Genomic DNA, 25939 nt, shown 5'->3' on the forward strand with positions numbered 1-25939 from the left:
AGTTATCTTGAAATATCAGAAGTTAAAATAGTTTCCTGGTATTTTTAGACTTAACCTTATGAGAAGAAATAAATTGTTCCAAGTTTCGATATTTTAATGCAGAAAATATATCTGTGTATGTTTTATCAAAATGTGAATGCATTTCAAATGGATGTGTTATAAGATGAATTGCTATCATACACTTGTATGTCAGTTTGATTCATTTCTATGAGCTCTCTTGCAGTGTGTAGTGTCTGTGTGGTACAGTTTAGTATTCCTGTTTCTAGGGAAAAAAGATAAATGATTGAAAGTAGTTCATAGGAATCTTCCTAAGATAATTTTTTGTCTTGTTTTGACATTTGGCAGATGCAAATATAATGTCCTTTCTATTTTTGTTACTGTTTTTTTTCTCCTCTTCACTGCCATCATTATTGAAGTCGTCATAATCAGAGTTAGCCTGTTTTGAATCCAACTAAATGGCTGTCTGTGGGCAGAACACTTGGATTTACAGCAATTCCATGAAGTCGGGGAATATTGCTATCCTCATTTTATTGTAAAAGAAATTGAAACATCCAAAAGAGAATTTGTTTAAGGTCACACTCTAATTAGCGTTGAAGTAGGTTTTCTTTAACTGAAGTTCCTGTGCTCTTTACCAATGATTTATTCATCATTTCTCTATTAAGGATAATTGGGAAAATGAGAATTAAGGCACTATTTCAAGAATGAAAACAATTTCCGTTCTTGTCAGTGAATTTATCAGTGATATTTGTGAACTGTATATCATGCTTTTCTTATCTATGTTCTATTGTAAAATATTTTGTGTTAGTTAATACAATTTGATGTTCTTTGGATAGAAAAATTATTGATATTTTGGGGAATAATTACATAAATCTCAGCATTAATTCTTCATAATTGCAACAATAGTTTTATAATTATACGTAATTATAAAAACTTGTGCTCTATTATGTTTCAGATTAATTGCTCTCTGTATAGTTTGGATTTGCTTGATTTAATTCTTTTATTTGTTTGTGTTTTGGGGACACAGCTGGCTGTGTTCAAGGCTTACTCCTGGCCTTCGTTCTGTGCCCAGGGATCACTCCTGGTGGGTTATGGGCCTCATGTGGGATCCTTGAGATTGAACCCGGGTAGGATATTATCACAACAAGCATCCTCCCTACTTACTGTCCTGTCTTTCCAGTCTCAGAATTAATTCCTTTAGTGTGATGCGTCCTTTTAGATATCCATAATTTTAAAATATTTTCAGCAGTTTCAATCTTTTTTTATTCAGTAATTATTTTTAGATTTTACCCTTGTTTTCAAATATATAAAATAATGTCACCTTAAAATTCTTTTTATTGATTTATTTTGTAAATCTTAGCTCTTAAAAAGAGATGCTCATTTTCTTTTTACTTAAAAATTTTTTTTAATTGAATATCCACGAGAAAGGCCATTACAAAGCTGTTCATAATTGGGTTTCAGTCATATAATGATCCAGAACCCCTTGCTCTAACCAGTGCACATTTCCCACCACCAGTGTTCTCTGTTTCCCTACCATTATCCCCCAACACCCCATCCCCCACCCCAGCCTGCCTTTATGGGAGGCACTTTCCTACTTGCTCTTTCTTTCCTTTTCCATTTGTGCATTATGGTTTGCGACACCATACTAAGAGCGCATGGTGTTTGTTTAGGGCATTCGGTATTTTTATCTGGACAGTAAGGCTGAAGCAGCTTTTTAACTGGGTGGCTGCTTTGGGGTGTGGATGTGACTGCCGAGGCTTCTGGAAGTATAGGGAGGTGGGGGAGGAGGTGGCCCATGCCAACTCTGAGAAAGGAGATGTCAATCTCAAAACTCGCATACCAGAACTTTTCAGCGGATTATGTCTTGGTGAGGTCCATCCTGAGATGCGGAGTCAGGCCATGGGTTTGGTGGTAGTTTTGGACTGTGGGAGCAAGAGGCTGCCAGGAACTCTGCTTTGGACAGGTACCAGGCCAACGCTTCCCCCCCCCCCCCCCCCCCCCCCCGCCTATTTACTCCCGGCTGTTCAGCCATGCATGGGTCTGAGATTAACTGCAGATTTTGATAACTTTTGAGATTTATTTATGTGTTTCTGAAGCAAGGCCGGTAGTAGAGCTTACATGGCAGCACTGGAGTTGGTTCGTGGGGGTGACCGCCAGTGCTTCCATGAGTATTGGAAATTGGGGGGAGGTAGCCATCCAAACTCTGAGAAACCCTGAAGATTTCAGCCAAAAAACCCACATACCTGAATTTTCAGCAGATTATATCTTGGTGAAGTTCATCCTGAGATGGAGGAGTCAGATCAGGGGTATGGTGGGGATTTTGGATTATGGAAGCAAGTGGCTGCAGGTTGACCTGCTGGTGGCACCATATCCCCAATATACTAATTTTTAGAGCAGTTATACAGATGCAGAAGTATTGAACAGTAGATACTTAATTTCCCATATACTTGCCTATCCTCTGCCCACTCACATAACTTCCCTTCGTTGATAGCCCTCACCAGAGTAATATAGTTGCTGCAATTTATGAACCTTAGTTGCTGCAATTTATGAACCTACATCAACATCATCATCATCATCTGAAGTCCAGAGTTTAAATTTGAATTTTGAAAAATTATACAGTGACTTTCATGAATCATTATAGTATCACAGAAAGTTTTACTGTATCAAGTATTCTGTGCTTCTCCTGTTTATTCCTCCGTCCTTTCTAATTTGTGGCAATAATTGATATTGATTTTTTTTTACTGTCTCTGGAGTTTTTCCTTTTCCATAAAGCTCATGCAGAGTTGGAATCATAGAGAGTACAGGTTTCTCAGATCATTTTCTTTTTCTTAGCAAATACATTTGCATTTCCTCTGCATCTTTTTAGTTTGGTAACTTATGTATTTTTAGCACTGAAGTTGCCAGGAAATTCCACATTTTATTCATCTGTGCAACTACGAAAGGACATCTTAACTGCTTTTTGATTTTGACCATCATGAACAAGGCTGCCCAAAGCATTCATGTATTTTTTTTATTTTATTTCATTTTTTGCTTTTTGAGTCACACCTGGCGATGTACAGGGGTTACTCCTGGCTCTGCACTCAGGAGTTACTCCTGGTGGTGCTCAGGAGACCCTATGGGATGCTGGGACTTGAACCCGGGTTGGCCGCGTGCAAGGCAAACGCCCTACCCGCTGTGCTATCTCTCCAGCCCCCATGATTTATTTTTTAATTTCTTATTTTTTGTATGTGTGTGGACACAAGGTTTCATCTGCTTTGGGTAATTGCCAGAGAAGCATGATTGCTGGATCATATTTAAGAGTATGATTGGTTTTATGGGAATCTGACAAAATAGTTATAAAGCAGTTGGCCATTTTTGCATCTCTACCAGCTATGAATGTGTCAGTTCCTTACAGTCTACGTTCTTCATGCTTTTTAGCATTTGGTGTTGTCAGTGTTATGGATTTGGGCTACTCTAATAATTGTGTAGCGTTACCTCATGTTGTTTTTATTTGAATTTTCCTGATGGGTAGCATCTTTTCATCTGCTCCCTTGCCATCTGTGTATCCTTTATGTGAAGTGTCTTCTTTTGACCTATTTTTTTTAAATTAGCTTTGTTTTTATCTTTTTCGGTGATGCAAAATAATTATATTTTGAAAGAAATTTAGAGACATGGGGGAGGTATGTGTTCAAGAGAGAATGTTTGTTCAAGGATTTTTTTGTCATTATTGTGAAGGGGAACACCAGCTCTTTAGTTGTGAATAGGATGTGTTAACAAATTACCCCTTAAACATAGAAACGTGTTTGTAAACCAATGATACCTGTCTCAAAGCTCCTTTTAAATGTTTGAGTTCTTTCTGCACATTTAGATAATAGTAATTTTTCAGGTGAGTCTACAGATGCTTTCTTCCTGTTTATGGCTATATTTGCGTGTGTGCGTGTGTGCGTGTGTGTGTGTGTGTGTGTGTGTGCGCGTGTGTATGTGCGTGTGTAGAGTTGTGGTCATATCTCACAGTGCTCAGGCATTATTCCTGGATTTGTGCTCATGGATCACTCCTGGCAGTGCTCAGGGGTCTCTGTGTGATGCCAGGGATTAAGCTGAGATAAGCAATGTGTAAGGCAAGCACTTTAACTCCCATACTATCTCTCTGCCTCCTATGTTGTATTCTTTAGTGTCTAGTGTCTTCACTCAGTATAATATTGTATATCATATTGACATAGAGGTGTAGCTACATCAATATTTGATACTGAGTCACTTTATTTTTTAATTTTTAAATTTTTTTAATTTTATTTTTTATTAGTGAAACATCATGAGGTACAGTTATAGACTTATAAATTTTTGTGCTTGGGTTTCGGTTATACAATGATCAAGTACCCATCCCTCCACCAGTGCCCATCCTCCACCCCCACGGGTCCCAGCATCCCTCCCATCCCCCATCCCCCCCCCCCCCCCCGTCCCACCCTGCCTCTGTGGCAGGGCATTCTCCCTTGTTCTCTCTCTCTTCTTTTGGGTACTGTGTTTCGCAAGAAAGGCATTGAGTGTCAATCATGTTTGGTCTATAGACTACTTTTAGCATGCTTCTCCCACCCTGGGAGGGTCCTCATAACACCCTTTATTTGGTGCTCTCTTCTCTATCTGAGCTTCCTTTTCACCTAGCACGTGTGGCTGGCCTTCAAGTCATGGAGCAAAATTCCTGGTACTAATCTCAGCCATTCCTGGGTGTTAGTCTCCCTTTATGTTGCTTTATGTTCCCCAGATGAATGCAATCTTTCTGTGTCTATCCCGCTCTTTCTGGATACTGAGTCACTTTAAAAGTATCATTTTATCTCACTTCATAGATTTATTTCCCATCTGATAATCCTAGTTTTGTTTTCCTTCCTAATTACACAGATATACTTATGAGTATTCCTTGCTCTCCTGCTTCACAGGTGCCTGTGTTTGTTGGTGTTTTTTGGGTATCTGTATTTTCAGTTGTACTCAATTAACCTTTGTATTTTTCTCATTTCAGTTTTTTTCCTTTGAGGGTCATAGTTTTCATTACTTATTTTTTTTAAAACTTGCCCTTTTGCCTTTTTCAAGCAGTTGTTTTCTAATACCTTAGTTGTTCTCCAAAATTTATTGCATTCTTAAAAGGTGCAATAAACAGATTCTTGAACAGATAGGATTAATTTTCCTTAAGTCATGATTCGTGTATAGCTGGACTTGATTTCAGATTGTGTTTATTCTATACTCAATCTCTGTGCCCTGATATCACTCCTGTGGACTTGGGGGACAAAATGGGGTGCTGGTGATAGACTCAGGTGTGGCCACATGCAAGGTAAGCATCCTACCCACTTTACTATCTCTTTGACCCCCAAGTAGCGAGTATTTGGCAAGGCCTGTAGCACCACAGTTGAGCTAGCTTAGGCTCTATCAAATGAGATTTGACTAGATCTGGGAAGTGACAAGGAGTTTGAGGGCCTGGTTGCAACTGTGTGTTGAGTTCCATCAAGGTTGGGTCTTGACCTGAGATTCAGCCTTGCAGATGACCAGGGGTGAGAATCACAGGCTTGATGGATATGCTATGCCATGTGTAAATGATTTGGGGGACTGGAGAGTGGTGACCTAAGATTTAAGATTGCTTATGCCTCAATGGACCTCATAAGTTCTCTTTAATCTTATTTGCTGTCTTTACTTAGCAGTTTAAATCTTACATAAGTTATTAATTTTGGTTATTGCATTTTCGTTAGTGCCCTCCTGTGACACTGTCTTGTTGGTAGGACAATGTAGTGGCCAAGCTCTGCGATGTGCAGGCACAATTATTTCAAATTCTGCACCTTTTCATCCCTATTATCAGAGTTCCCTTCCCGATCTATCCCCCACCACAATGGCAAGTTTCCTCCTGAAGTTCTTCATTTCTCTTGGCCTTTGTCTTACCCTTACTCTCCTTGCTGGAGCTCAGCTCACAAATCATTTAGCTCTCAGGTTGTTCATAACATAAATTATATTGGTGGCTTATTTTCATGTTTTAAAGAAACAAATGTTATACTTTTTTCAGTAAAAAAATTTATATGTGTCACAGTCAAATGATGAGACCCCCACGTAACTGGCCACGCCCCCTCCCTTCTTTCTGGAATTCACACTGACCTTGGTGTGAGCTGGGCCTGTGGTTTGTGTCTAAGACAGAAATTCTGGCAAAGCCTGTCGGCTGTCCTGGTCACATGAGTTGGCAAAGGTGATGGCATGTCACTCCCATTACTGTGCTCTAACTGCTATCTCACGAGGGAGCATAGAAGCAGTTTCCTAGTCCGGCCTTTGATGTAACCCTAAAGACCCCAACTCAAGCCTCGGAGTAGCCCTACAGGTGAAGTCCGATTCCAGAGAACACCATGGTTTCATTCTATTCAGGTTGAGGAGGAGATTCCAGCTCTGCTGTGCCTAGGCCTGACCCCGAGGAATTGTAACATAGCAAACAGGTGTTGAATAAAGTAATTCCATTTATGGTAATTTATTACTTTAGTGTTATGGAAAGTAGAACAAATACAGTTGCTTTTAAAATCATTCAAATTAGCACTGCACTGTAGCACTGTCCTCCCGTTGTAATGGCCTTGACTTACACAGGGCTGACCTGGTTGGCTCCTCAGGGCCACATAAGCTCCTCTGTCAGGAGTGACCACTGATCACAGAGCCAGCAGCAAGCTCTGAGCTTAGCCAAAAAAAAAAAAACTCCAAATGATGAAAGTATTAAAAATTACTCCTATTACTGCCCCTTTTCTCCTTTCTCCTCTAGGTAGAAAACTTCATTTTCTGATTTATCTTTCCTTCATTTCTTTTAGTAAGGGCAATGCTATTTAAATGATTTTTTGCATATATACAATGCGAGATTTTAATATCTATTATCTTATGTACTATGTATACTGTGTACTATGTACTATGAATATATCTTTATTTTTATTCAGTGAGTGCCTTGGTAGATGCATTTATATCTGTTTATAAGGACCTTGCACACTTTTCCTTTGCTTTTGTTTAAAGATGCGTGTTAATCTATCATGTGTATATACCATAATCCATCATGTGTTTGTGCCATCATGTGTATGTATCGCATTCCTTAGCACCTCTCTTACACTTAGACATTTAGGTATTTTTCTCCAGTATTACAGTGTTGCAAATGGTGCTGTGGGGGACATATTTGTGCACACATGTGTTTTCATTTTATTGGGAGTTTCTCTTAAATGTGATAGAAGTGGGATTTTCTGGGTTGAAGAATAAATGCCCTTGTAATTTTGTTAGAGGGCCCCTTTGCTTGTCTTCCACAGGGCCCTTTTTTTCTGCATTCTCTCCAGCAGTGTACAGCCAGCCTATTTCTCATAGGCTTGTAAGCACAGTGTATTGATACGTTTTGGAAAATTGGCGATCTAATGGGGGAGAAATGGTGTCTTGGGATCTGAATTCAGGTTTATTTTTATGATGGAAAGCATAATTATAACAGTGTATGTAAATGAATCCTTTGGCATATATATGCTTAGTACAAAAGTGATAGGAGTTAATGAGACAAGGAACAATAATCTAGGGGAAAAGAAACATGCTCTGATTTGAAACTCAACAAGAATGAGCATGGTTCTTTTCTAAAGTTATAGCACTGCTCTATTTTATACATTTTGAGCTGCTACCAATTTTGGAGAAGTCACAAAAAATCCTAACCTCCAGAATGCCTTTGTTTCACAGAGATAAAGTCAGTGGTATTAAAGGACTAACATCTTTCTAGTTTAATTTTGTGGATAGTGTAGAAAAGATTTATTCTTTAACTCCTTTTGCATGCATATAAAAGCCAGCAAACACGAGACCGAAAAAGACATGTTGAATGTGCCTTTTTATTTAGCTTATTTTTTCACCTAGTTTCTTAAATTATGTATACAGATAATTATTCAGTCTAATTAGTTACTAAAACTAAAGACTTTTTTTTTTCAGTAGAATGTTTCGCACACAATTTAAATACTGAGTTTCACTGATCAGTTATCTGGTATTTTGGAGCATGTGCAAGAAGTAGTATTGTATAAAACCAAACAATACCTATTAGATACTAGTTAGCATCATTATAATTGAATTCTGGAGACAGAAATTTGAAAAATAGAAACTTCAGAATTTATAAAATTAGTTTTCCCCACTGTTATAGTTAACTGTAATTTTGTTACATTAAATTTAGAATTCATGAATTAGAATGCTTATGTTTTTATAACACTATTGACATGAATTTAGAAGCTACCATTGAAAAATGCAGAGAAAACATGTTTCATTCTACACTTGGAAACTTTTTTTTTTTTTAAAAAAAACAGGTTCATAGGTATTGCAACTGAAGAAAAATATATTAATCCACAGAATGTCAGGATTTAGAAAATTAGGTAGATTTATGAATTCTGTGAACTTATCCCTTTACCTGGGTTGGAGCGATAGCACAGCAGATAGGATGTTTGCCTTGCACGCGGTGCGGCCAACCTGGCCGACCCAGGTTTGATTCCTCTGCCCCTCTCGGAGAGCCCGGCAAGCTACTGAGAGTGTCTCGCCTGGCAAGCGACCCGTGATGTATTCAATATGCCAGACGCAGTAACAAGTGTCACAGAGGAGATATTACTGGGCCCGCTCTAACAAATTGATGAACAACGGGAGGACAGTGACAGTCAGTGACAGTGATCCCTTTACCTAAAAAGTCCATAAAACCTTTATCTAGACTTTCAATGCCTCCTGCATTTTTGGGGGGATGAGCACACCTGAGCGTGCTCAGGGCTTACTCAGGAATCACTCTGGGCATCTCAGGAACCACGTGGGGTGCCAAGAGGTCTAAACCAGATTGACTGTGTACAAGGCAAGCACCAACCCCCCTGCACTATCTCTCTGTACCACCTTCTACATTATTAAGGAAAAATGTGTCTCCAAATTTATAATCTTATTCCACCTTGCAATATCACCTGTAATGCTCTGGTGTATATTTGTCTTCTCTATTTGCGTATTTGTCACTCATGCTTATAAAGAAGCTGTTTTAGAACTTTAATAGTGTAGCTTTAAAGTTTTTAATGATGTAGTTTTTAAGACTTTTTAAATGTAGAGTTTAATTACTTTTTTGCTTAAAGAAAAACAGACTTGAATTTTGTACTTAAGAGTAAATGAGCTTTTTAATTTCTGCAGATGTGATTCTGAAAATCGCTATGTTGGCAATCCACTTAGAGGAACGTGCTATTGTGAGTATATATTTTTATTTTAGATAATTGGTTTATGTTGACTTTTCAGGTGGTTTTGTAGATAATAAATGTCTTCTTGAACAGTTATTAATGTTATTACTATGCTAGATACCATTTGCATTGTTTTATTACATGATTTCAGATATATGCATGTGTATCTATTAATAATAGAGATATCACTCAGGCAGACAGCGTCTTTCACTGTATTGTTTTAATTGTTTTTGATGCATTGTTTTCCACTTTAGGGAGTAAAATAGCAAGGGATCTCTCTTTAAGCACATACAAAATATAAAACTAGAGAAAAAGTCTACTGAATCTTAGTGTAGTCTTTTTCATTATGATTAAATTAAAAACAATATTCCGTGATAGATTATTATAGGGAAAAATTTGGGTCTTTACCAAAAAGCTGTACCGACTTTGTGAAATATTTGTACAGTCTTCTTATTATATGTTAGATCTATGTTGTTTTGAAATGAAATACCATTTTCCCAGATTGTTGTACCACTGTAAGTTCTTACTTGCATACTTATCTCTTTGCATACCTATTCTTTTTAGTTTTACTCTGATGGATGTGTAGTGGCTTCTTATTCATATGTTATTTGCATTTTACTAACAGTACCTAATGATTTGTGTCTCTGAGCATCTTTTCATGCGATTGAATTATGAATGCTTTATTTCATAAATTATGTGTAAATATGTTAGCTTCTTTGTTAGATTGTTTTCATATTGAAGAGGGAATCTGGGAATACTGATGGAGGGAAATTGACACTGGTGGTGGGATTGGTGATGGAAAACTGTATATCAAAATCCCAGCTATGAATAACTTTCTAATTCCTGGTGTTTAATAAAATAAAACTTGAAAAAGGAAACGGTGTATCATGAATTGGAGTGCCCCATCATTTCAAGTGGTTGGGAATTTTCAAGACTACAAAATAGGGAAAATATGAGGAAAATGGAATTCTAATAATGTTTCCTCAGCTTTTATGGAACAAAAGGAGTTTTCAGGTTATTTTCCTTTTCAGATACAAATCCTTTATCTGTGATTTGTAAAAACTCTTTTCTACTTTCAAACTTAATTTTATTAACTGTTTTCATTGCAGAGTAATTTCTATGGTGGGGGTTTTGGGTCACACCTGGCTGTGCTCACGGCTTACTCCTGGCTCTACATTCAGGGATTGTTCCTGGCAGTGCTCAGACCCCCTGGGCTGCCAGGGATAGACTTGACCTTGACTGAGTGCAAGGCAAGCCACTGGGTCTTTGTACTATCTCTTTTGGCACCTGAGCAATTTTTAATTTAGATGATATTCAACTTTTAAAATTATTCTTTTAGAAATCTTCACCTAACCTAAAGTCAAAGATTTCCCTCTGCATTTACTTCTGGAATGTTTAACTTTTGAGTTTTCAAATTAACTCTAGAGTTCTTTAAAAATTAATTTTTTCTTTATATTATGCAAGGTAAAGGTAAAGGTAAAGGCCCTCCCGTTGATCGTCGATTTGCTCGAGCGGGCCCAGTAACGTCTCCATTGGAGACTTTGTTGTTACTGTGTCTGGCATATCGAATACTCTCGGTAGCTTGCCGGGCTCTCCGAGAGGGGCGGAGGAATCGAACTCGGGTCGGCCATGTTGGCCGCTTGTAAGGCAAACGCCCTACCCGCTGTGCTATCGCTCCAGCCCGAGCAAATATTATGCAAGATTTAAAATTATTTTTATGCCAGTATAGCACTGTCACAATATCTTAGCTATAAAAGACCTCTTGAAAGAATGTCATATTTATCTTTTAATTTTGTCCTTTTTGAATTTCATTTGTCTTCTTCATTTCCTTTCTGTATCCATATGAATTTTAGAAGAGGCTTATCCATTTTGTGAAAAAGAATAAATTTGGGTTGGGATTATGTTTATTTCATAGATAGATTTGGTAATAAATCCTATTTTAACTCTAGTGAGTTTTCTGTCAATTATCTGACTTTTGAACATAGTATACCTCTTTTTACTTTTTTACTTTTTTTCGTGCCCTGCATCCCACTTTCCCTCCATTCATTCCCTCCTTTCTCCCTCTTGTCTACCCTTATTTTTTCTCCCATCCTCCCTTTTTAATCCATCCTTCCTTCCTTCCTTCCTTCCTTCCTTCCTTCCTTCCTTCCTTCCTTCCTTCCTCCCTCCCTCCCTCCCTCCCTCCCTCCCTCCCTCCCTCCCTCCCTTCCTTCCTGTTGCTTCATAGCATATAAAATTTCAGGTATGTGGTTTTTGAAAATTCACACATATTGTTGCATGGAACTTAAATGTGGAATTTCATTTGTTATATTAAAGCACAACAGATAATTATTATCAGAAATATCGGGGCTGGAGTGATAGTACAGTGGGTAAAGTTCTTACAGTAGGTTTGGTCTCTAGCATCCTATATGATCCCCTTAGCCCCTCAAGGAGTGATCCCTGAGTCAAGAGTCAAACAGAAGTAAGCCCTGAGCATTACCGGATATGGCCCCAAACCCAAAACAAAAGTAGAATTATTTGGCAGTTCTCACTTTGCAAGTTTTTCATAGTTTGTCAGATTTATTCCTTACCTTACATAATTTTATCTTTTCGAAAATAGTTTAACTTTTGATTTTGGGGGACCATCCAGACAATACTCTGTCTACATGGGCTGGGGACAGTTTAGTACTTGGGCGTGGCCATGAGATCCTCCTCAAGCTCAATGGTGTGCCCCTCCCCCCCAACCACCACCCTGGTGATCTCGATGGGCCACTCAGGCTATACCCAGCAGTACCTGGAGTACAGTATGGGACATCAGTCTCAGATTCTCCTGTATGCAAGGCTTTGCTCCAGTCCTTTGAGTTTCTCCGAAACCCCTAAAATATTTTTCAAAGAATCCCCCTCTCATCATTTCTGGTCTATTTAACTACAGATGATTTTTATTTTGATCATATATTTTTGAAGTTAAACTACAGACCTTTTTTGGTACATTGCATCATATTTTCTACATAATCAATAATGTCTTCCATTAATACTGGAATTTGATTCATTTCTTTCCTTTATGAATGCCTTTGATTTATCTATCTTTTGTGTCATACTGCATTCCTTATTAACATGAAAGATGGTGTGAGCCTGCAAATATTATTCTTCTTGATCTTAGAGGGAAAGAATTCAGTCATTCACTTTGAATATGATGTCACTTTTTCCTAGATACTTTTATCAGGTTTAGGAACTATTCTTCTAGTCCTACTTTGTTGGATAGTTTGTTGTCTGTTTTTTTTAATCAGGAATAGATATTTGTGTCAGATTTTTTTTTCTATATAATTTGAGACCATTATAAGATAGTTATATTTTACTTTAGCAATGTAACCTTATATTTTAAATTAATGAATGGATCTACCATTCTTTTTGTCTATTCATTTACTTTCAAATGTTAGGATTCTTTCTTCTTTTTTTTTTTTTTTTTGATGTTTTCGCCACACTTGGCAGTACTCAGGGGTTGCCTCTGGCTCTGTGCTCAGGGATCACTCCTGTTAGTGCTCAGCGGACCAGATGCAGTACTGGGGGTTAAACCTGGGTTATTACAGCCAATAAGTTCCCTGTTGGCTGTAATTCCCTCTATAGCCCTGGATGTTGGGATTATTTCGCAGTGTTGGCTATAATGTAAAATACTGAAATAAACATCATAGGGTCTTAGTGTAACCATGTCTTTATTTCCCTAGGGTGATTTCCAGGGGTGCAGTTGTAAACTCCTGTATTAAGTTTCTGTTGATAATTTTAAGAGATTTTTAAATTGTTTTTATGCTATCATACCATTTTATATTCCTATATATATATTTGCTCGAGTGGGCCCAGTAACGTCCCCATTGGAGACTTTGTTGTTACTGTGTTTGGCATATCGAATACATCGTGGGGAGCTTGCCAGGCTCTGCCATGCGGGCGAGATACTCTCGGTAGCTTGCCGGGCTCTCCGAGAGGGGCGGAGGAATCGAACTCGGGTCGGCCATGTTGGCTGCGTGCAAGGCAAACGCCCTACCGCTGTGCTATCACTCCAGCCTATATAGCTCCCATATATATATGGGCTGGAGCGATAGCACAGTGGTAGGGTGTTTGTCTTGCACGTGGTCAACCCGGCTGACCCGAGTTCGGTTCCTCTGCCCCTCTCGGAGAACCTGGCAAACTACTGAGAGTATCTCACCCTCATGGCAAAGCCTGGCAAGCTACCTGTTATGTATTCAATATGCCAAACATAGTAACAACAAGTCTCATGATGGAGACGTAACCGGACCCGCTTCAGCAAATCAGTGAACAATGGGAGAACAGTGCTACAGTGCTCTCTCTCTCTCTCTCTATATATATATATATACATATATATGACCTTTTATATATATTACCTTTTCTTTATCTTCAAAATACTTAGTCTTTCCTGTATTTTGTTTTTATTTTCCTTTTGGGTCACACCCAGCTATGCTCAGGGATTACTCCTGGCTCTGTACTCAGGAGTTACACCTACTCAGGAGTTACTCCTGGCAGTGCGATCATATGGGATGCCGGGGATTGAACCTAAGTCAGGTGCATGCCAGGCAAATGCCCTGCCCGTTGTACTATCGCTCCGGCCCTTGTCTGTCTTTTTAATTTGCAGCCAGAATATATTAGAGAGCATAGCAGAGTGCAGTAGTTTCTTGTGGTTTTAATTTGCATTACTTCTTGCATTTAATGTTGAGTTCAGTTTTTGTGTCTGTGTCTTGAATTTGTTTTGTTAACTGTGAAAAATATGCTCTATTTTTCCTAGGCTTTTTCTGTTTTGTAAAATGTTTTTCTTTTAAATTAGTTTTATTCATCATATGTAAGGGCTGGAGCGATAGCACAGAGGTAGGGCATTTGCCTTGTGTGCAGCCGGCCTGACCGAGCCGGGTTCGATTCCTCTGCCCCTCTCTGAGAGCCCGGCAAGCTACCAAGAGTATCTCGCCCACACGGCAAAGCCTGGCAAGCTATCCATGACGTATTTGATATGCCAAACACAGTAACAAGTCTCACAATGTTATGGGGCCTGCTTGAGCAAATAGATGAACAATGGGGGGACAGTACAATGACAGTGACATCATATGTATAAGTGAGATTTGTTTCAGTATATTGCTCTAATGTTTATAAACTCCAGTGAACCTAATTTTTAATTGTTAATTTTATAGACCTGTTTGATTTTTAAATGCAAATAAGTCTTGTTTTATTTCTCCCTTTCTAAATTTTGGTTCCTTTACAGGAATGGATGGCTGAAATCTCTTATTTCAGTACTGAGTCAAAATGATAATACTAAATATCACCATCAAGTAATTTTTGCCATAATACATAGAATATATCCTGTATAAAAATTTCTAAGTAAAAGTACCATAAGGTTCAATCACGAATGACTCCTTTTAACATTTAAATAAATGTCAAGGTGCATGAGGGTGTGTTTTCCTTTGGGGTAAATCAGGTATATACATGAATTATTATTTGTGATATAGTGCTATTTATCTTTAGAATTATTTACTTAAAATGAATGCAGACTATATATACATATATTTGTAAATCACTACAGCATTTTAGCTTTCCTTTTCTAGTTTCATGCTCTGTGATTATGTAACGGCCTTCTTTCTCTTTGTTTGGTTTGGGCCTTACCCAGAGGTTCTCAGGGACTATGATGGGTCAGTTTTTGGAAGTCCCCAGTGGTATATTTAGGTCACTGTGTGATGCCAGAGATCAAATCTGGGTCTCCTACAGGCAGTGCATATACTCAGCCTTTAAAAACTTAAAATGAATTTCAGTAGGTGGCGACTTTTGTTTTTCAAAATAAAAATAAAAATTATTAAATGGCTTTAAAGATAAGCTAAATTCAACAAGATTCTCTTACTCTCGTGAGTTTTTTTTTTTGTTGTTGTTGTTGTAGTTCCCCGTGCCCCCACTCCACCCCCTCTTTATCTTTTTATTTTTGCCGTATTATAGTATCAGCTTTTGGGGTTTATTTATTTTGTTCATTGGTTTTCTTTTCTTTTCTTTTTGCTTTTGTTTTTGATTTTGGACCACACCTGAGGTGCTGAGTGGATACTCTTTGCTCTGCACTCAGGAATTACTCCCCCTAGAGCTCGGGAGACCCCATAGTATGCTGGAAATCTAATCTAGGCACCCTACCCACTTTACTATTGCTCCAGCCCTGATTTTATTTTCTAGCTCATCCATTTTAGGTTTATTATTTTTTTCAAAAACATAGTTTGAGTTCACCTTTTGTTACCATTTTCAAATGGTTTAAGAAATTTCTTACTTTCCAATTAAGTAAATCTTTCTAAAATCACCTTTTCAGAATTTTTCTCTAACTTTGTTGAGACAGTGGCACTTAAAATCTCAAACCTGACCTAGGCTATTTGGGCTATTTGGCTGTGTTTGGGGCAGTTTTGTCAATCACACTAGGTGTAGAGTTGGGATGCACTCAGCATCCAGTACCGTGTGGGGCCTGAGTGTAGCTGCAGTACCCCAATGGACATTCCAGCCCCAGAAAGCAAGCACTTACCTGCACCCAGCTGTCGTAGAATGAGTCTGAGAGATCGTGATTCCAATTCAGTTTGATTTAGAGGAAACACTATTTCATAACTGTATGTTAGTTCTTCATCCAGAAGAATCACATAACGTCAGCTAGCCTTTATTTTTATGGGATTCTTATTCTTTCTTTTTATTTATTTGGTTAGGGTTGCAAAATCGATATTCTTGCTCTTCTTTTTCTTGATTGGGAGACTTCTGTATGAACAAATTATCAATTATATATCTTTTATAAAGTAAGACATTTACTGTTTTACATTTAAGACCAGGAGATGTTTTTCTTCTAAGTCATGCTTTCCGGTTTAAATAGTTGTGCTTTGTACATAATTAAGAATTTTCAGCAGCTACATAAAAAAATCGAAGGAAACAAGAGAAGTTATTTTTACTAATATTCTTTAACTCAGCATATCCAAAAGGTCATTTGACTTGTAGTACTATAAAATTTAACATGTTATGTTAATTTTTTTTCAGTTTATTTCAAATGGAGTTTATTTTGAAATACAATCTGTGCTTTATGACAGCAGCCTCAATACCAAACACATTAATACTAAATAATCACTGTGACTAGTGATGTCTACCATTGTTGGACTATCAAAACTCGATTTATAGGGTCTCTAGGTTGAAAACTGTGGCCTTTTGGGAAAATCGGGTGGGCAGTTTTCCTCTCTGACACATATGCCCAGAATTCCTCCTACACAACTACCTCTCACATATAAACAGCCCCGTGCCATACTTCCAAATTTCACAGTGGGCAATATCTGATACTCCTACTAGTAGGGCACAGCAAATTTGATGACATAGTTGTGTTGAAACCCAACAATCAACGAACAAAAACAGTAACGCCGAGGCTCAAACAGCACCAACCAGCTCAATAAATCCTCAGACAATGACTTTAATAACAGCTTTGTGAGATACAATGATTATCACAGATTGAATTTGATTGATTCATTTTCTGATAATTCCACTTGCTGGTTTGTTCGAACAAACAATATGAAGTAAATTTGTTTGTGTTTGCTAAGGGGGCAGGCTTGGGAGTGGGGTGGGAAATGGGGGACTTTGGTAGAGGGAAGATCACACTGGTGGTGGGATTGTTACTGCAACATTGAATACCCGAAGCAACTATGTTATGAGCAACTTTATAAACTAGAGTATTTAAATTAAAACAACCCCATATATTTAAAATGTTAAATGAAAAAAAAAATCATTAGAATACAGCACTAGATGGCAGTCTTGTCATGTGTTTTGAGACTTAACATTTGGAAGGAATAATGTTTGGGGGGGAAAGGAAAGGTCAGGAGTTCTTGAAATATTGTTAATAGAAATTTTTTTGATGTTAAAGAGTAAAGTTTAAGATGCCAGTCTGCTCTGTAGCTTAAGCATTTGAATGCAAGACGGTGTTAATTGAAAATAATCCTTCAGCGGTTTGATCTTGTACATTCCTTTGGTTTTTCAAACTGCAGCTTAAAGCCAAACAGCCAAATGTAATAAAAAAATAACTTCCCTGGCTCACATAGGAAAAAGAAAGGCTCTAGCAATGATATCTAATTTAACTGGCCTTTGTAAGCGTTGTAACATTCTAAACTTATTCTTAGCAAATATAAACAGTGGTAATCTCTAGGTAGTGTCTTTTTTTCCTTTGATGTTGTCTTTTTAAATGTAACAGCAGTTGTATTGAGGAAAATCTTAAACATAAAATGTAAGATTGAACTATTAAAATTATATATATAATATTAACCTATATTACAGTGAGTAGAATAGTGCCAAAAGGCAGTTTCTACAGTCGTCTCTTTCATACTACTCTTCTTAATCAAAACTGATATTAATTCTCCTTTAGTGTATTCTCAAGTAATAATATAACAGATTTTGGTTTATTTTACCTGTTACTCATTGAATATTCAGATTTATTTTGAATTTCTTCTGTAACTATTTAAAGTTAAGGGTGAAATTTTATAATAATAATAGTAATGATAACAACAACAGTAACAATGCACTATCTCTTTAGTTGTAGAATTTAATTACAAATTTAAATTAGAATTTAATTGCAAATTTAAATTCTCTCATTACCCAGGGCTGGAGAGGTAGCACAGTGGATAGGACACTTGCCTGACATGAAAAAATTTTCTGATTATCTGAACCTTATCATATCTTTATATTTCTAAAATGTAGAATTGTCTACTTGTTGCATTATTATCCCCTTTGTTATTATTGATTCATTTATGCTTATGACTTACATTAAATACAAACTAATTACCATATTATATATTGGATTTGATTATCCTTGTGTTTGATAATGAGGCAAATTTCTAAGAAACATTGTATGCCTATAAATTTAAAAAACCAATTCCAGTGTATTAGAATACCGTCCTCTAAAACTCAATTTAAATTCATATTTAAAGGAATTACTCTATTTCATTCCAAAATGGAACAAAAGAGTTCTTCTGTTTAAATATACTGCATTTTGTTAGTTAATGTCTCATAAAACTTTTAAACCTTTTATGGTGAAAGTCTATTTAAATAGGATTTAGAAGTTCCATCTCCATAATGAACAGACGTGACCTCCATGAACACAGAGATCCTAAGTTTTATTGGAAGTAGGTTTGACTTCTCCCTTATAGGGGCCCTCTCCCAGCAGAGCTTGGGGACCCAGGGCCTCTCTAGTGGCTACTTAGCACCACTCTGGGCAGAGCTGGGGAGATGGAGTGTTTGGTGCTAGGGATCAAGTTCAGGTCCTCAGACATATGAGGCATTTTCTCTGCCACTTGAGATATATTCCTTGTCCTGGATATAGGTTTTCCTTTACTCAAAAATCTGGGAACCAGGGGACTGGAGCGATAGCACAGCGGGTAGGGTGTTTGCCTTGCACGTGGCCAACCCAGGTTCGATTCCCAGCATCCCATATGGTCCCCTGAGCACCACCAGGAGTGATTCCTGAGTGCAGAACCAGGAGTAACCCCTGTGCAACGCTGGGTGTGACCCAAAAAGAAAAAAAAATTCTGGGAACCAGGAGTCATGTCTTATTAGCACTCTTACTTAAATAGTGGGTGCTTCCTAGCAGACTCCCAATAAATATATAATACTAGTACACATATTAATTGTCAGTATATAAGTGAATATATATGTATTGTGACTATGGACAAATATAATTTTCTTAATTGTTGTGGACGCCACACTTGGCTATTCTTGGGGACTCGGAAATCACCCATGGTGGTACTGAGCCCTAGGGGTGCTCCTGGATACCCCCATATACCCCAGAATGCTTGGGGGAGGGTGAGCGTTTTTATCGATGGGTGTTTGACCAAAGTGTTTGGAAATCAGAGTTATAGATTGTCACATAATGTTGCTTTGCATTTTGAAATTGATTTTCATGAAGTGGTATCATTTAAGCATTGCTTGTTCATTTAAACAAAACCCATCTTCTCCCTGACCCCCTTCCATGCACCAGACTTAGCCTATGAAACATTTGCTTCAAATAAAATCTAAGCAGATTCCCATATGTCATTGCAGAAGAATGCAAAGTTCAACTATTTAGAGATTATATCAAGTGAGGGAAGGTGGAATTTGAAGAGGCGATGATGCATATTATATGAAAAAAAAAACCCTAAATTAGAATGATTGATGTATGACTTTGGTGTTCATTGTTCTGTCTTCTTTCATTATTTGAGGATAGAGGAATAATCCAATGAGTTTAAGGTAGATCCTAGGTCACACAGTCATTTTTTTTAAAGTGTGGATAATGACAAGATGCAGTTCTTTTTCTGTGGTAATATAGTAGCACATGTTCAACTTGCAGAATTCCTGCAACAGATTTTATCTTTTGAAGCACTCTGAATGTTCCAAGTTCAAGAGCAGTTCTTAATTGATCACTTTAAGCATGAATAATATGGCTCAGCAAATAAAAAAAAACTAGTGTTTATTGAATATTTATTATGTGCAAAAGAATTTAATGTTGATTATTTCATTCACTGCAAGTGTGGCATGTCTTTTTTTCCCCTCCTTATTTACTAAAGATTCCCTCCTGCAAAGTTAGAAGCGAGTGTCACTTACTGGCATTGGCTCACTTTTGTTTATTCATTCTACATTTATTTATTGACTAACCACTTTGTTGGACTCTGGGGATATTATAGTGAACAGAACAGGTTCTGCTCCATTGAAGCTTATAAGCTAGTAGGGAAAATTAAACCCATTATACAATTACCTAAATATTATTGTCATAAGAACTCTGATGAGAATTATAGATACTTGGGGAGTGTGCTGCCAGCGAGTCTGACCTAGTTTCTGGCCCAGAGAGTGTGCCACGACTGAAGGAATGGCATGAAGCAAGAGCAAGGATGAGTGGGCCTTGATGTGGCCGATAAGCCATGGATGGGGCGTGGTTGAGCACGGTGGTGTGAGGATGGGAGCAAGGAGATCCGTGGAGGTAGCATGCAGCTGACCGGTGGCTAGGCAGGGCGTCTTGTGGGAGATGTGAAAATGTAGAGAACTAGTTTGTGAGAGGCTAGGGGAGAGGTTCCCGAGGTCTGCAGGACCAGCATCATGTCTTGAGTTCCACACCTTGTAAGGAGTTTGGTCTTAAGGAAAATGGGAAGTCATCAAAGGGAGTGAAGGGGCAGTAAAAATGTTAAGTTTTACTTTGAAAATAAGTCTGTTTGCAGTGTTTCAACAGTTCAGGGAGGACAACGGAGCGTGATAATAAATGGTTTCAGTCATTTTCTGAGACATGTTCCTGGAACTACATGTCATGCTTATAAAATGCAATAAGACCATAACCATACTAGAACTTAAACTCATATAAATTTTATCATTTACTAAGCAGTTTTCTGGGTCTGAAAATTTATTTTTTGCCAACACAAAATTATACATATGTCATTGTTTAAAACCTATTTGGATTCTTGATATTATTGTCAAAGCTATGTTTAACCTTGATATTAAAACTATGTTTATTCTTGATATTATTGTCAAAACTATGTGTAACCTTCTAGGACCCTTTGAGGTGACGAATATGTGATCGTGAATATGTAATTTTATATGAAGGTATATAACTGTATACTTATACATGAGTGTAAGCTTGAGTGTTTGGGCTTGGGGGCCACGCCTGGTAATACTCGGGTGCTCTTGCTCAGCCGTCACTCCTAGATATGCTTGGAGGACCATACATGTAGTGTTCGTGGTTGAATCCTGGTCAGCTGCATGTAAGGCAAGTGCCTTTTCTGCTGTACTATCTCTCCAGACTTCTTTTTTGCTTGCTCTTCTTTTTTTCCTTTAATTTTTAAAAAATCAATCTTATTACAGCACCAGGAATTACAAAGTTGTTCTCAGTTGAGTTACAGACATACAATGTGTGTCTAAAAATCTCTCCAGACTTTTGCTTGATTTTTGTTATCTTTTAGTATTCACTCAGAACAGTTTGGTAAATAAAGGAAGCAAAATAACATGTGCTGAATGTTTTGTTTTATGATTCAGTTTTCTATAAACCAAATATACACTGACACAATTGTGATTAACCTACAGAGCAATCCTATGAGATAGGAAATTTCATCTCACTGAGGTTAATTAACCTCATAAGATAACCCAGTTGGTAAATATAAGATTGTAACAGAGATCTTCTTAAATGCTATGGATAATGCTAAATTGAAAGTGAAATGCCTTGTTATCTGACATTAATGCTTTCGAAATTTCTGAAATAATTATAAATTTATGTAACAGTTATCCTGGTTCCAAATAAGATGAAATTTGTTTGAACAATGACTTTCCTATAGCAAATCCAGATAGGATTAGTCTCATTTGGGACTTAATATTTTGCATTCTTAGACATATGGTAGGCTGCTTACCTTATGGGTGGTCGACCGAGGTTCAGTCCCCAGCATCCAATACTGTCTCCCAAGCTCCGCAAGGAATAATTTCTGAGTGCAGAGCACCACCGGGTATGGCCCCCACATCAAAACCAAACACACATAAAAGATATTTCCAATATATACTTTATTGGAGGGCCACACCTGACCAAGCTAATTTGGCTGTGCACTCAGGGATCACTTCTGGTGGTTCTCAGTGGTCCCTATGGAGTATTGTCTATTGAACTTGGATTGTTTGCATGGTAGGGGAGCATAATGTGAGAATAGTATCTCTTTGGGCTGGAGCGATAGCACAGCGGGTAGGGCGTTTGCCTTGCATGCAGCCAACATGGCCGGCCCGAGTTCGATTCCTCTGCCCCTCTCGGAGAGCTCGGCAAGCTACCGAGAGTATCTCGCCCGCACGGCAGAGCCTGGCAAGCTACCCGTGAGGTACTCAATATGTCAAACACAGTAACAACAAGTCTCACGATGGAGATGTTACTGGGCCCACTCGAGCAAATCGATGAATTACGGGAGGACCGTGATTATCTCTTTACAAAGCAGGGACCCTCAGTACCCACATGGAACTGAACTGTAGTTTCCTTTATATTTACATAAATATTGTTATGGATTTTTTAAAAAATGTATACTTATTTATTTATTCTGATGGTACTCAGGAATTACTTCTGGTGATGGTAGGCAGACCATATGGATGCCAGGGATCAAACCCAGGGTGGCCACATGCAAGGGAAACACCCTACCCACTGTTCTATCGCTCTGGTCCCCATGACGTGTTTTTATGGCTTTTGTTTGGTTGGGTTTTGGAGCCAAATAGGACTGAGCCTATTACCCTCATACATGCCATTTTATTTATTTATTTTTTGTTTGTTTGTTTTTATGAGGTAGGGTTGGTTTAAAGGATGGGGTATGGGGCCGAAGAGAGTGCTTGGTGGTCTGAGTGCACGCTCTGCGTGCGGGAGGCCTGGGCTGATCGCTGGCACCACATAATCCCCAGAGCATCTCAGGAGTGCCTCTGAACATGGAGCCAGGAGCAACCCTCAAGTACCAACAGTTACAACTCCCAAACAAACAAACAAAAAAAAACAGAACAAGACTGTATAGTTGAGGGATACAGTTTGCCATCTTTTGAAAAGATGTTACCCCTTTCCACCTCACACCTACTACCCTAGTACCAGTTTCTTCTCACCACAGTTCACTGGCGCCCCCCATGATCCGTCTCCTCCTCTCGCCTTCGGTGACTTCAGGTCTGCCATCAGCGTTCAGAATTTTTCTTTCGACTTTGTTTCTTTGCTTCTCTGTATCCTCCGTGTGAGTGAGATCATCTGGTATTTGACATTTTCCCTCTCATTTCTTTCACTGAGCATAATCCTTTCCAGCTTCCCTCCATGTTGTTGCGAAAGACAGAATTTCATTTTCTTAGAACTGAGTAGTACTGTGTTGTGTGTAGACGCCGCGTTTTCTTTATCCACTTGCTCTCATTGAATAGGTACTTTACTAGCGCATATCTTGAATATCAATATTTTTTAAAACTTTTTTTTCTTAGTGAATCACTGTGAGATAGACTATTACAAAGCTGTTCATGATTGGATGCAGTCACATAGTGTTCCAACACCCATCCCTTCACCAGTGTACATTTCCCAGCACCAGTGTTCCCGGGTTCCCCTAACACCCCTCACCCCTCACCCCCAACAGCCTGCTTGCTTCTATGGCAGGTGTTTTTCTTCTCTCTCTCTCTCTGTCTCTCTGTCTCTCTGTCTCTCTCTCTCTCTCTCTCTCTCTCTCTCTCTCTCTCTCTGTCTCTCTCTCTGCTTTTGGGCATTGTGGTTTGCAATATTGATACTGAAAGGTTATCAAGAATATCCCTTAATCTACTTTTAACCCTCAGATCTTGTCTGGTGTGATGATCCCCAGCTATTATTACCATACAGATCTCTTCTCCATTTTACCTCAGTGATTGCATCCTGAATATTATTAATATTGATGCAGTGACCATTGATGTGAATGTATCTTTTCAAATTCGTGTTTTTTATATTCTTGACAAAGACATCAAGGAGTGAAATTGCTGGGTAATACAGTGGATCTAGTTTTTATTTTGTGAGAAATCTTGATACTCATAACCGCCATAATTACAAAATTCAATCGCATGAAAATAACCTCATCAAAAAATGGGTTAAACAAAATAGGAGACTAACACCCAAGAATGGCTGAGATAAATACCAGGAGGTTTACTCCATGGCTTGGAGGCCAGCCTCACACTCTAGGGGTGAAGGCAGCTCAGATAGAGAAGGGAGCACCAAATAAAGGGTGTTGGGAAGATCTGCCCAGGATGGGAGATGCATGCTGAAAGTAGACTATAGACCGAACATGATTGCTACTCAATTCATCTCTTTTGCAAACCACAGCACCCAAAAGGGAGTGCCCTGTCACAGAGGCAGGGTGGGACGGGGGGATGGGGGGTGGGAGGGATACTGGGATTAGTGGTGGTAGAGAAATTATCTTTTTACAAAGCAGGGACCCTCAGTACCAACATGGAACTGAACTGTAGTTTCCTTTATATTTACATAAATATTATTGATATGATTTAAAAAATATACTTATTTATTTATTCCATTAACCAAAAATATACTTATTTATTCCAATATACCATTTATTAATGGTGTCCATTAGTGGACACTGGTGGAGGGATGGGTACTCGATCATTGTATAACTGAAACCCAAGCACAAAAATTTGTAAGTCTACAACTGTACCTCATGGTGTTTCACTAATAAAAATTAAAAAAAAAGATGATTAATTAAAAACTCTGAAAATAATAAAAAAAAAGGTTAAAAAACTGCCAAAACATTTCATTGAAGAAGATGGCCATCAGGCTCAAAAACAATACTAATTATTATCACTTATATCAAGGAAATTCAAATCCAAATGTAGTGAGGCCTTCCAGCTGTATGACAGATACCAAATTGACTAGAAACAAAAAATATTATGGGCTTGGTGTAAAAGAAACCCCAAATGAAGCTGCTGCAATGTCGATTGGTTTATCCTCTGGGGGAAGTTTCATGACCCAAATCCCAGCTCAGTGCAGGTACTTTCCGAACTGCTGTCTCTACCATGTTCCTCAGCTCGACCTCCATGTAGCATTTGGGATTTTAATGAGTCATGCAGACTTGACACCATCTAAACTAATATTCTTATTTAATTCCCCAATTTCTAGCAAATAAGACCTATTCTTATTTGTCTTTGATTCTTGTTTATATCAAAATATTGGCATTTTGCTTGATTTGGGGTCCTTAAGCCTTTACTTTTCGATTTTTTCGGACTCTCAACTTTTTTATGCTGCAAGTAATGTTATTCTTTCTTTCCAGTCACGGTTTGTCTTGCCTCTTCTGCCATTATCCAGGTCATTGTCACCTGTCTTCTGTTTTCTTACCACAGCCTATTCTTCCTTTGAGGTGTTTAGTTTATTTAAGGTTTTTTTGTTGTTGTTGTTCTGCCTGATCTACTTACATTTTCTCTATCTACTTATGCTCTTACTCTCTTTTTTTCTTTAAATGTCTCCTCAAAATTAATAGCAGTTCTCCAACCCTGATAACAATTTCTTTCTTCACTGGCTTATTATTCTCTAAAATACTTCTCATTTATTATACTATATACTAGTCATTTACTAATTTTCAATGTACATCTAATAGAATTTAAGTTGCACGAGGTCAGAATTTTTAATTTTATATTTATTTATTTATTTAGTATTTTTGGCCATTCCTGGCTGGGCTCAGGACTCTGTGCTCAGGGATCACTCTTGGTGGGCTCAGGGGACCACATGGGGTGCCAGGAATAGAACCCTGGTTGGCCCTATGCAAGGCAAGCACCCTACCCTCTGTGCTATCTTTTCGATCCCAGAATTTTTTTTTTAATTGTTGTGTCTGGCACCCATTGGATTTTCTTCCGCTTTTCCTGGCAGTCAGATGAAACTGGGCAATTTGGTGCATTGCATAATTCTCATCATATCCAAGAATTCTTGTAAATCCTGAGGACAGAGTATTGCCTGCACTGAATTATTCAGGTAATATGTAGGCTGGATCTCACTGTACAACAAGCAACAGAAAAACGATGCTAAAAGATTTTACTGTAAACTCAGTGAGGTTATGTCATCTGCACTTTTTTTTAGTTTATTAAGGACCGAGGGCATAACATGAAAATTATCACAAAATGGAAGTCATATGTAAAATAATTTGAAGTTATTATAGATGGCAATTTAAAATTATTAATAATTCTTCATTATTTTATGTGTGATGATGGTAATGCCTTCTAAAGGTGTTTACCAAAGTGGGTGTTACCATACCTCCCGGCAGGGGGTGTGTGCTGGAACC

The 25939-nt window shown here is 38.1% G+C and overlaps 1 protein-coding gene across 1 annotated transcript in view; it reads left to right on the forward strand.

Moving 5' to 3' along the window:
• The window catches only part of ATRNL1 (attractin like 1), a 788116-nt gene that overhangs the window by 241035 nt on the left and 521142 nt on the right, over positions 1-25939 (forward strand). Inside the window, exon 21 of the mRNA XM_056120591.1 lies at positions 9136-9188. Coding sequence (XP_055976566.1) covers positions 9136-9188 — 53 coding nt within the window. The remainder of the gene's footprint in view (positions 1-9135; positions 9189-25939) is intronic.

The sequence above is a fragment of the Sorex fumeus genome, unplaced genomic scaffold, assembly GCF_029834395.1.
Source record: "Sorex fumeus unplaced genomic scaffold, SorFum_2.1 ptg000043l, whole genome shotgun sequence".
NCBI classification, from domain to species: Eukaryota; Metazoa; Chordata; class Mammalia; order Eulipotyphla; family Soricidae; genus Sorex; species Sorex fumeus.